This window comes from Monodon monoceros, unplaced genomic scaffold (genome assembly GCF_005190385.1).
Source record: "Monodon monoceros isolate NGI ecotype Baffin Bay Population unplaced genomic scaffold, NGI_Narwhal_1 Super_Scaffold_13, whole genome shotgun sequence".
In the NCBI taxonomy this organism is placed as follows: domain Eukaryota; kingdom Metazoa; phylum Chordata; class Mammalia; order Artiodactyla; family Monodontidae; genus Monodon; species Monodon monoceros.
In genome coordinates, this window is record NW_021703769.1 from 61,483,828 (window position 1) to 61,496,578 (window position 12,751).

Consider the following 12,751-nt stretch of genomic DNA (forward strand, 5'->3'; position numbering starts at 1 on the left):
CCCTGACAAGGGTTGCCAGATTTAGCAAATAAATATATTTAACTGCCTGCCCAGTGAAATTTGAATTTCAGATAAACAGCAAATAAGTTTTTAGTATAAGTGTATCCCATGTCATGTTTGGGATATATTTATAATAAGAAATTCTTCTGTTTATCTGAAATTCATCTTTAACTGGACGTCCTGTATTTTGTCTGGCAGCCCTACCCCCCAGCTTTGTGACTTGGGACAGTTATCTTCCCTCCCTCGTTTGTTTCTCTATCTGGAAAATGTGGAGGTGGCGAGTAGGGTAAATGATTTTTAAGTGGCTATGATGTGAGATTCCTCCTGAGGTCATTTGGGTCCATTCTCTAGACAAGCCCCACCCCCCCCTTCAGTCTGTGGGCCTCATTTTCCCCTCCCAGCCCCTAAGAATGTTTACTTTCTAATCTTGACGCCATAGCAAGCCAGTGTTTCATTTATGCATCAATTGCGCCTCCCAATGGCCAAATGGAGAGATGCCCAGAAGGCAAACACCTGCCTACAGCCAGGGCTGGGAGAATATTCAAAGGAATGTGAACAGAAGGTTAAATAAACTCTCTCTGGCAAAAATGCTACAAATGCTAACTGTAGCAACCCCAATTCCTACCCCTCCCCCTTTACCAGGGCCTCATGGTTACCCGTCTGATGTTAGGACCACCTGCCAAGAGTCAGGGAAAGTGATGGGTGTGTTGTCTGCAGTTTCATTTGAGTCACCCGTCGGCCTGCTTAACTGCCCTGCATTTTCCCCAGTGTCCTTCCTCCCTTTCTCTCTAATAATAACAGCTAACATTTATGCACTTGCTGAGCACCCTCTGTATGCTAGGTCCTAGACTGCAAGGTAGCAAGTCAAAAAGTGTCCAGGCCCCAAGCCCTTATGGTGGGGGCACTGGAGCAGTAGCAGAGGTACAATAATGATGATAACACACAGCTGATATTCTGGAGCATTCCACACTCACTCACAATCAATATGCTGTCGATACACCCACCCAGGGGCCTGTGAAACACAGCACATGGGCCAGATCTCTCCTGTTTATATGCCGACCTCAAGCCGTACAAAGATTGTTAATCGTTCTTACATTTTAAAGTGATTGAAGTAAATCAAACGAGGATGATTTCATGATATGTGTAAATTACATGAAATTCAAACTTCAGTGTCCATAAGTAATTTTATTGGAACACCACCAGGCCTGTTTGATTAGTATTGTCTGTGGCTGCTTGCGCACTAGAAGGGCAGAGTTAAATAGTTTTGAGAGAGACCCTATGGCCCCTAACGTCTAAAATATCTACAATCTTCTCCTTTACAGAAAAGTCTGTGAGCCTGGAACCAGCCCACATGGAGCAGAGCTGAAGAAGATCTTCAAATGAACTGCCCCACCCCCATGCATAACCAACAAGACAATTAAACACCTATAGGGTATAGCTGTGTCCCAGATGCTATCTAAGTGCTTCACAGGTATTAGCTCATTTAATTCCTCAGCAACTCAAGGGCTGGGGCACTTTGGTTAATTATAATCCTCACTTTGCCGATGAGGAAATGAGGCACCAAGAGGCGAAGTTACGTACCGGGAGGTTTTACAACTAGCAAGTGGTGAAAGCAGGATTCGAACCCAGGCAGTCCCACTACAAAGTCTGTGATTTTAATTAAAAAGAAAAAAGAAAACCCTGCACCACAAAACAGACGTAAGAAAGTTAGAAAAAGTTCTGATTTTTTTTTTTTTTTTTTGCCTGGTTGGCTACTTCATGCTCTTTGAAAACCAAGTAGTAAATTCTTTCCCCTAAATTTTCTTTCCATTTTTTTTTGTTGTTGGTAGTGGTGGTGGTGATGGTGCCCTACCATTACTGGTAACTTCAAAACATGCTTAATCTGCCCACTTGGTACCCCGATATCACACCCAAAAAGTGCCAATGTCATCACCATCATCATCTTATAGACGAGGAAACTGAGGCCCCGAGAGGTGAGCATCCTGCCCAAGGTGAAGTGAAGGTCATCCTCGTCGAAGACTTTGCCCATTACGTCAGCCCTCAGGGTGCAGGTGGGGATAGGGTTAAGAAGGAGGAGAGGAGGGGGGGGGAGGATTCAACTCAAATCCCAGCTCCCTCTGCCCCAGCACACCTGCCAGAGGTAGAGAAAGCAGACGATGATCCAGATGAGCGGCAGCCACAGCCCGTTGAGGTAGGTGATGCTCTCCGTCAGCCGCCGCACGTCCACAGACACCAGGTTGACCACGTCCCCCACTGCGCTGGCCTTTCTGGAGCTGCTGGACAGAGCCAGGACCTGGGAGGGGCAGAAGATGGAGACCTGAGTCAGGAAGGAGGGAAGGAGTGGGTGAGGGGCAGTTAGGGAGGCCCATGGAGGCAGGGAGACCCACGGAGGGAGGAAGGGCCCAGGAGGGAGGGAGGCCCACGGCTTGGACTGAGCAAGAGAACAGCCACCCAGCAGGCCGGGGTCTAAGCTGTGCTGCCCCTGCTGGCTGAGGCAGATTTCTTTACCATCTGAGCCTCAGTTCACTCATCTGTAAAGTGGGCTAATAAAATCTCCTCAGCTAACTTCCCATTGTGAGACTCCGGGGAGAAGACAAAAATGAAAATACCCTGAAACCCCTAAAGCACTGGACTAATAACAATTAATAACATACTACATAAAAACCTTGGATTCATGCTGATAATGGTGGTCATCTGCTGAGCACTATATCCTAGGCACTGTGCTAAATAAACTAACAGTTTCACCATTTTCCGTGATGGGGCACATCAGACAACAGTATGGAGCAGGTACTGCCGTATTTCATTCAATCCAAAACACTGTGGATAAAGTACTCTCTATTTTTGTATCACTATGGGAAAAAAATCAATGCCAACTAAATTAAAACATCTTGATTTCAGAAGTTGAAAAGAGAAAAAAAGGTGAGACTAGAATCAGTGAGATGCAGAATTATTAACCCCATTTCACAGCTAAGGAAACTGAGGCGCAAAGAAATTGACCGATTTGCCCAAAGCCAGAGGGCTCCTAAGTGGCTGGGCCAGGATTGGAATCCAGGATGACAGAGGCACGACATGGGCTAGACAGGGTGTTAGACTGACCCCTGCAGGCATTCAGTGTGCCTCTCAGACACCAAGCTGGTTTTCTGGCAGCCCCAAATTTGCCCTAACTCTGGGGTCACAGTGGACCCCTTCCAGCCTGTTGAATGCTACGTGCTACTTGCAATCCTCTCTCTGCTGAGTGTGTCAGGGAAGAAGTGAGGGGGTGAAGTGGTGAGCTGGAAATGATTGAGTGTAGAAATTCTGAAAAAAAAATCTTCAAATCTTTACTGAGCACCTGCTCTGTAGGGCCTCACTCTGAGGTGAGTACTGTGATCAACAGAGGCGGGGCACTTGCTCTCTTTGGAGTGGAGTTTGAGCTGGGGAACAAAATTAAATAAAGATTTACATAGTTCATCCTTTAATAGTAATTATGATGAGTGCCATGAAGAAGTGTTTTAAAATATAGGTTTTATCATTATTCAGGCATGGCAAGCCCACAGTGCATCAGAGAAGACTGCCCTTGACGAGAGGGTTTATTATACTCACAGATCTCAAGAGGAGGGGGCACCCCACGCTATGAGGGGGCCACTTGGGGAAGCACCAGGATGCTGCAGGGTTGGAGGGACCACAGGCAAGAGCTTGTTGTGGTTTTCATGGGAAGGTCAGACAGGGTAAGCAGGCTTAGGATTGGCTAGTTTGAATAATGCCACCAGGCTCTGGGCATAGGAGCTGGGCCTCATTGTCTGGTACCCTGCCCTGGGGCGATTAGGGCAGGGGATAGTGGCCTAGAGTGTTAGGGCCCAAAAAGGAGGCAGTTGGGGTGTGAGCTCTGGATTGGTTGGCTTGCATGTGAAAGAGATGATTTCAGATGAGTCACTTAGCATCTCTGGGAACTGGCTGACCCTGGGAAGGACAGAGGGGCAGTCCCTCCAGGGTCAGCAAGACCCCAGATGTCAAAGCACCAGATACAGAAAATAGGAAGACACAGTTAAAACAGAAGCAGCCTAGAGGGCAGAGTGGAGGGGTATGGCCTCATCAGGTGATGAAGGCGGCTGCCCCAAGGGTGGGGACGGCAAGAGCAAAGCCTTCGGGTCATCCTCCTGCAGCCTCAGCTCCATGTGTGGACTCCCAAGACTGGACAGGCCGCACCAGCTCCAGTGTGCTCAGGGGGATGTGGCCTGAAACTCAGGAGCCACTCACATGGCCATCCAAGAGCTGATCCCTTTGCCCCCTTCTTTCCCAAGTGACAGCTCAGGTGTGAGAGAAAGGGGCTTACACAGGACTGGGTTGCCCTTGCTCAGATGCTCCAGACCCCAGAGGGGCCAACGTCTCTTAGAGCAGCAGCCTCACGGGTTTCGGTTCCAAGGTCCCCCAAGGGGACAAGAATCACTGCACAGAGAGAAGCCCAATGCTATGGCTTACCTCCGGGTATCATAGCTCATTGGCAGAACTTCCAGCCCAGATGCAATTTACCAGTGGGTCAGGGGTCATTTTCACTGTAAGCAGTGTTACCTGGTAAAAGAGCTGACAGTCCACCTTTATCCAGTTTCCACACAGCCCGTAGGTTAGCCCTTTATCCTCAGGGGGGTGAGTGTTCACTACATGAAGAGTTGTGGAAAGGGTGCCCAGGCAGTGGGAACAGCAAGTGCAAAGGCTCTGAGGTGGGAGATTGTTTGGCGTGCTTGAGGAACTGAAAGAAGACCTGTGGGGCTGGAGGAAAGTGAAAGAAGTGTGAAGGAAGTGTGTGATGTAATCAGATGGAAGAGGTCCCAGGGTCAGATCACGCAAGGCCTTATAGAAATAGCCAAGAAGGTGAGGGTGTAGTGTGAGCAACTATGAGTAACGTGATGAATGAGTGTGGTTTTAGGCACTGATGACGGTAACGGTTCAGGAACATTCCTCTTCTTGGCTGGAACATTTGTCTGTAAATTGGGACAGGATGGAGAGAGAGGAAAGGCCACGCCTCTCCCCTGGGGCTCACCTTTCTGTACACCAGGCCCGTGATGGCCATTCGCAGCCTCATCTGTAGCACCTTGAGTCTGTACATGTGCTGCTGCTCGAACAGTGTTTGCAGGCAGGCGGAGAGGAACATCAGCACGGCGAGGAGATAGCCCTTCCAGGCCGGGGTCTTGGGGTCACCAATAAACTCCAGGAAGAGGCTGGTGAGAAAGGGCACCCGTGGCTATTGCCTCTGCCTAAGCCTGGCCAGGTCTGGAGGACCAGAGACAGTATGGGGTTCTTTTTCGTTTTCTACAAAAATGGTTGCAATCATTTCCCCCACTGTCCACGCTCATTTTCAGCGTGACTTGCGTCTCCTCCAATCAACAGGTGAAGTTTTTACTCCCACCTGTTATGGGCTGAACTGTGTCCTCACAAAATGTATATGTTAAAGTCCTAACCCCCAGTACCTCAGAGTATGACTGTGTATTTGAAAATAGGACCTTTAAAGAGGGGATTTAGTTAAAATGAGGCCATTAGGATGGGCCTTAATCCAATACAACTGGTGTCCCTGTAAGAAGAGGAAATTTGGACACATAAGGAGACACCAGGGGTGCATGTGCTCAAAGGAAAGACCACGTGAGGACACAGCGAGAAGGCAGCTGTCTGCAGGGCAAGGAGAGAAGCCTCAGAAGAAACAACATTGGTCTTGGACATCTAGCCTCCAGTAATGTGAGGACAAAAACTTCTGTTGTTTAAATGGGACCTAATTAAACTTAAAAGCTTTTGCACAGGAAAGGAAACCATAAACAAAACGAAAAGACAACCTACAGAATGGGAGAAGATATTTGCAAACGATGTGACCGAGAAGGGATTAATCTCCAAAACATACAGACAGCTCATACGGCTCAATATCAAAAAAACAACCCAATCGAAAAATGGGCAGTAGATCTAAATAGACATTTCTTCAAAGAAGACATACAGATGGCCAAAACGCACATGAAAAGATGCTCAATATCGCTAATTATTAGAGAAATGCAAATCAAAACTATAATGAGGTATCACCTCACGCCGGTCAGAATAGCCATCATCAGAAAGTCTTCAAATAATAAATGCTGGAGAGGGTGTGGAGAAAAGGGAACCCTCCTACACTGCTGGTGGGAATGTAAATTGGTGCAGCCACTATGGCGAACAGTATACAGAGGTTCCTTAAACAACTAAAATTAGAGTTGACCTATGATCCAGCAATCCCACTCCTGGGCATATATCTGGAGAAAACTCTAATTTGAAAGGAAACGTGCATCCCAGTGTTTACTGCAGCTCTATTTACAATAATAGCCAAGACATGGAAGCAACCTAAATGTCCACTGAATGGATAAAGAAGATGTGGTATAGATATACAATGGAATATTACTCAGCCATAAAAAGAATGAAATAGTGCCATTTGCAGCAACATGGATGGACCTAGAGATTATCATACTAAGTGAAGAAAGTCAGAGAAAGACAAATACCATATGATGTCACTTATATGTGGAATCTAAAAAAAATGATACAAATGAACTTATATACAAAACAGAAATACACCCAGAGACATAGAAGAGAAGCTCATGGTTACCAAAGGGAAAAGGGATGGGGATAAATTAGGAGTTTGGGATTAACATATATACACTACTATTATAAAATAGATAACCAACAAGGACCTACTGTATAGCACAGGGAACTATACTCAATATTTTGTAATAAGCTGTAAGGGAAAAGAACCTGAAAAAGAATATATTTACAATATAACTGAATCGTTTTGCTGTACACCTGAAACTAACACAACATTGTAAATCAACTGTACTTCAATAAGAAAAAGAAAAGAAAGAAAGAACAGTAGAAAAGATAAGCACCAGAAAAAAATTTCTGTTGTTTAAGTCACCCAGTTTGTAGTACTTTGCTATGGCAGCCCTAACAAACTAATATGCCACCTCTTGAATCTGGGCTGCCTGTGCAACCAGCTTTGGCCTCCTGAGAAAATGCAACTTTTGCTTTGTCTTGGAACCCTGCCAAATGGCCCTGTGAACAGGCTGGAATCAACCTTTTGAGGATGAGAGACCACCGGAGCAGAGACAAGATGTCCCAGCTGGGACTGTCTTGGACTAGCCAGTCCCCAGCCAGCCCCACAGGTGACTGCAGACAGATGAGTGAACCCAGCCAAGAAAAGAAGAATCGCCCAGCTGAACCCAGCTTGAATTTGCTGACCCACAGGATCATGAGCTAAAGAAGTGGCTTTAAGCCCTTCACTTTTGAGGGGCTTTGTTGTATAGCAAAAGCAAACTGATACAGTCAGGCTAGAATTCACTCGTTTTCCCTCCTCCCCAAGGTCACTCACTTTCTCGTTTAATTGGTCCTTCCTGAGTATCCTTTTCACCCACCCTCAGTGCCCTGAGCACCAGAGGTCTAGGCAGAGGCAGAAGGAGGGCTGAAGGTCCCCTGGCCCTGGAAGGACACCGTTAAAGGGACCACCAGCCTCAGCGAGGCACCCAAGGCCTGGACCCACCTGAGGAGCTTGGGCACCGTGAACCTGAAGACATCACTGATGATGAGGCTGAGGGTCCCCAGGAGGAAGGTGGAGCGGCCCACCTGCCAGATGGCCCTCAGCAGTGGGCCCCTCTTGCCCCCTTGTTGCTGTAGAAGGGTCTCCGTCTCTGGGGTCTCCGCACCACAGTTTCCTTTCCTTTTAAATGCTGTCGCCTTGGTGTGCCTTAGGGGAGAGGAGAAATCAGCTCTGGGTCCTTGTAATAGACTGAATGTTTGGGTCTCCCCCACCCCCACCCCCTCCCCACCACCCAAATTCATGTTGAAACTAATCCCCAGTGTGATGGTATTAGAAGGTGAGACCTTTGGGAGGTGATTAGGTTATGCAGGCGCAGCCCTCATGAATGGGATTAGTGCCCTTATAAGAAAAAACCTAGAGAGTGCCCTCAGGTGTAACCCCATTTCATACATGAGGAAACTGAGGTTCAGAAGGTAAACTTGTCCAAGGGCATACAGCTGAGAAGTGTAAGAACTGGGATTTGATCCCAACCTTCAGAGCCCAGCACTTTTTTTTTTTTTTTTTCTTGCGGTACGCAGGCCTCTCACTGTTGTGGCCTCTCCCGTCGCGGAGCACAGGCTCCGGACGCGCAGGCCCAGTGGCCATGGCTCACGGGCCCAGCCGCTCCGCGGCATGTGGGATCTTCCCGGGCCGGGGCACGAACCCGTGTTCCCTGCATCGGCAGGCGGACTCTCAACCACTGCGCCACCAGGGAAGCCCTGTTGGTTGCTTTTATTAGAACTGGGTGCAACTAGTCTCTTGGCCCAGTTTTAACAGATACGAGTTTCCTGTTGTCCAGCAAAGCAAACCGCCTAGCCCCACTCCACCTGAACGAGCTGAAGGATCAGTGGTGTGCCTGCGTCTCATTTTTCAGAGAGGTGGGTTGAGACCCCAGAAGTCAGCCTTTTTACCCCCAAGGCCCAGCCAGCAGTGTGAATACCCCTCCACCACAAGCCGGTCGTCCAGTCCCTCCCTCCCTCCCCCTCAAGAATACTCTCAGCATCTCCTCAGGATGGAGGGGAGGGACAAATCTCAGTATGCAGTCCAAAGGAAAAGTGGTATTTTTAGCACAAGAGGCTATAAGGAACCAGTCTTTACCACCCGGTTTGCTAAGAAATAAGCAAATGTTAATCTTCTACCCCTGTCTTGAAGCCTACCCCCGCCCCCCAGCCTCCCCTTCCGGTATTTGCAATTCAGCCATTTTTCTAACCCTGCTCTCACCTCTCTCCCTTGTCACCTCTGTAGCCCTGAAATGTGCTCTCCTTGGCGCCCACAATTTGCCTGGGGTCGGGCAGGGTCAGAGGCAAGGCCAGCATGGCGTCCGGGCCGTGCGCCTCGATGCCAAATGTTGGGTGCTTGTCCTGACTCGGCTGGTGCTGCACACCCACTGGGCTGGACGACCACTGGGCAAGTGCCAACCAGGGCCACCCCCACCTCCGGCCCCGCCCAAAGTGGGACCCAGGTGGGTAGACTTTTTGCTTGTATTTTCTTTTTACTTGTATTTCCCCCAGCACCTAGTTCAGCACCTGAATGCATAGGTGCTCAATAAATACTTGTCCAGTGAATGGGAAAAAACAGATGGAGTGATGTGTGCAAAGGGCCTACTGCTTGATATTAATAAAGATTTGTGGAAGGAAGGAAGGAGGGGAAGGAGGGAGGGAGGGAGGAAGGAAATGATTTGGTTTGGTTGATAGAACCTGGCCTTTGAGCAGGAAAACTGAGGTCCAAATGCCCTTCCCTCTGAGCCTCAGTGTTCCCATCCATAAAATGGGGTGGGTGAAGAGACCACTGGGAAAGCCTCTTTCCAGCTGGATGTTTTGCTCTGTTCTGTTCTAGCTGCTCACCCCAAAATTCTGAGTCACTGTGTTCAGCCTGCAGGCTTGGGAAAAAACTTCTTTCTTTCTAGCTGGTCTCACTTTCCATCAGGGCAGGTCTCTAGACTGGTGGCTGGTCTTTGGTCTGTGGCCCCAAAGCCATTTAGTGCAGGACCCAAAAATGACCACAGGCCAAGGCAGGAGGTGTGAGTGAGTGGCCAGATGTAAGCTGGGGGATATAAAAGGGAGTGGTGGCGACTGAAGCTCACATGCCCTGTTCAATGGGGAAGCTGCTACCCAGATCCACCCTCCTGTTGCCATGCAGGGATGTGGCCATTCTACTTTAAGAGAGGCCAAAATTCCAGATTTTCATGTGACATCTCCAACATTTTAAATGTTGGTGACTTATTAGAAAGCAAAACAAAGAAAAATCCTTAAACAACAAGACACCATGCTGGCCAAACACACCTGTGACCCTGACTTGGCCAGCAGACAGGTTGGTCTGTGACCTCTTAAGATGACGTCCTCTCCCTTCCCCCAAAGGTTGCAAAATATTTTAGAAATAAAACCAAAGTTCTCTTGGTGCGTAATCAGTCAGCTTAGAAAATGCCTGAACCAGATCTGCCATCCTCCTCTCTTTCTGTCATTTGTTCACGGATCCTCAAACTCTTCTGGAGAATGTTTCTGTGTGCTATAGCTCTAACACTGGGTGACTATCATTCCCAGGCTGGCAGGGGAGGCGAGAGCTGGGAGAGGGTGGACAAGACCTCCAGGGTCCTTTTGAATCAATTCTGCCGCTCAAAACTCACTTAAGCTGTACTTAAACTCACAGTACAGCAAGATATGCCTGAGGTGAGAGTGAGAGCTGCTGTTTTGAGTTGCTCATATTACTTACCCCTTTTGGAAAACATACTCCCTTCCTTTGGGGAGCAGCTCCTCCCTGTGTGGCTCTGAAGGGACTGCCAATTATGGGGACTGCTCTCCAGCCCTGGGATTGGCCCCTGAGAGGCACAGGATTCAAGCCAGCCAATAAAAGGCTTTCCTTGGGATTTTCTGTGTGGATGGTAGTAGGGGTAGCTGAGTTGGCATGATACAGGACAGGCGTTATGGAGAGACCAGTGCCCAGACAACAGCTGAGCTGAGAGATGGAGGGAAAGAATTTGGACACCATTCAAGTCCTGGATCCAGCCACACCTGAGGCCAGACCTACCTTCTCAGCTATGTGAGCCAGCAGACTCTGTCTCTCTCTGGCTCCTTCTAGTTTGTGGGATTTAGCCACCTATAACAACCACCACAAAGTCATAGAGTATGCAGGGGAACCCTGTAACTCTTCCCACAGAGCTACCTTTGTTTGTGCCCTGAAATACCTGGCTCCAGGGAGGTCAAGCGACTTGTCCAAGGTCATCCACCACTCGATGGCAGGACTACATTTAACCCAGGTTTAATTAATTCTATTGGAGAGCTTATTTCTCTAGACCAAAGTTTCACAAACCAGGTTCCTCAAGCTCTGAGCACTTCTCAGAAGTTTCCAGAGATGCCAGAGAGGGCAAGAGTGAGGCAGAGTGGGCAGGACTAGAAAAAGATTGAAATCCTCTGGATAACTGATATTGCTGGACCTTTTACCATTTTTAAGAAATTCGCTAAGTTCTTTTCTATGAATCATTTTTTTTTAATCTCCCACAAGCTATGAGCTAGGGCTAATGGCATCCCCCTTGAATAGATAAGAAAACTAAAGGCCAGGAAACTAATCACTCAGGTTAAGTAATAAGTGAGTAGTTGCCTGCATGTTATGGACCATACCTACCTCTCCACCCCCAGTCTTAAAATAGTCCTTCTGTTCCCTGCCTCCATCCCACCATCCAAGCTTCCTTCTGGGAGCCTGGAGAGGTTCCCCCTCTGTCAATATCCTTTTGGAACCTGCAAAGCACTCTGGGAGGAAAAGCATCTTGAGCCCGGCCTGCTAATGCTTAGTGAGGTCAGCTGACCGGGAGGGGACCGTGGTGGTGGAGCCTGGAGTAGGGGCATGGTTGTATTTGGGGTCGAGTGATTTGCTGACCGAGCTTTGGGCTGAGCTCCCATCTTCCACACACTCACCGCTGGGCTGCACTGCAGTTCCTTGTCCATTCCTTTTCAAGCTGGGAAACAAGTTCTTTTGAGGAGTTTTCTCTCCCAAGCGACCAGAGGTCTTTAGGTCCCAGCGGCCTCCAGTAGCCCCTCCAAACTAACCTGTAAAAGAGGATCACCAGAGCAAGCTCCTCCTGTGTCTGCCCCTGAAGGGTCCTGGCTTGGTAGCTGTGTGACCCTAGGTAAGTCACTTCACCTCTCTGCACCTCTGCTGGCCCCTCGGTACAAGGAAAGCAATTTACCTAACTGCACTAACACTGGGGGGCACTTCTCGGTCTACAAAGAACATCTCATTTAATTCTCACGTGAGCCTATACAGTAGATTACTATTGATCCATTTTACAGAAAAGAAAGAAAACAGAGGCTCAGGGAGATTAAGTGACTTAACCAAAGGTTGACATGTGACAGGGGAAATAAACCTCCCTAGGAGTCAGAAGTCCAGAGTTGAAAACTATTACTGTGGAGGAAACCTGAACTCCTCCCTCAGCTTTAAATGTACCCATTCTCCTCCTCGGTCACTGCTCCAGCCACCTGGCCTCAGGACCTTTGCACATGCACGTCACTCTGCTTAAAACTTTTTCCCTGCCGCTTCTTACTTGCCCTCCACCTCTGGCCTAGACGTTATTTCCTTAAAAGCCCACTTGATGACCCCTGACACCCAAGTCCAGGTAGATTCTCCCATTGCAAGATCCTCTAGTTTCCTGAGCTTTTTCTTTATAATGCTTGCTGCAATTATCATTATTTAATTTTTCAGTCTGATTATTTATTTAGTCTTTCTCCTCCACTGCACAGTAAGCTCCATAGGGGCAAAGACAGTACTTGCCTTGATTCTCCCTCTTCTGTATCCTCACATCCTGGCTCAGGGCACAAGATGTGTCAAATAAAAATCACTACTTTTCAGCCCTGTGACCTTGGGCAAGTCACTGCCCAGCAATGGACCTCAATTTTCTCACCTTAAAATAAGAGTGTTTCCCATCACTTGGGACTGGTATATGAGATGACTGTAGTTGGTGCATTGTTGGAGGAGGTCATCGAGAGGATGTGACCACTTGTGGACCTGTGACCTGGACCCAGGCAATCTGAGGCTCCTCCCTCCCCTGTCCTTGGAATGTACATTCCGCCCACTGTCCTCACACTAGGAGCTACTTCAAGGATGCAGTAGTTAAGTGTTATACCATCTGGACGGTGTATGTGTCTGAACCCTGTTAAGGCCTCTCTGTAAACTGCTGAGATTTTGGTGGGCAGGTGTGGAGATCTACTT

General features: G+C 48.2%; 1 protein-coding gene across 1 annotated transcript in view; it reads right to left on the minus strand.

The window, feature by feature from the left end:
* Window positions 1–12,751, minus strand: part of ABCC6 (ATP binding cassette subfamily C member 6) — a 58,470-nt gene that overhangs the window by 36,688 nt on the left and 9,031 nt on the right. Inside the window, exons 7-10 of the mRNA XM_029221744.1 lie at window positions 11,461–11,592; window positions 7,517–7,720; window positions 5,018–5,195; window positions 2,132–2,293 (exon numbers count right to left, since the gene is read on the minus strand). Of these exons, the coding sequence (XP_029077577.1) occupies window positions 2,132–2,293; window positions 5,018–5,195; window positions 7,517–7,720; window positions 11,461–11,592 (676 nt within the window). The remainder of the gene's footprint in view (window positions 1–2,131; window positions 2,294–5,017; window positions 5,196–7,516; window positions 7,721–11,460; window positions 11,593–12,751) is intronic.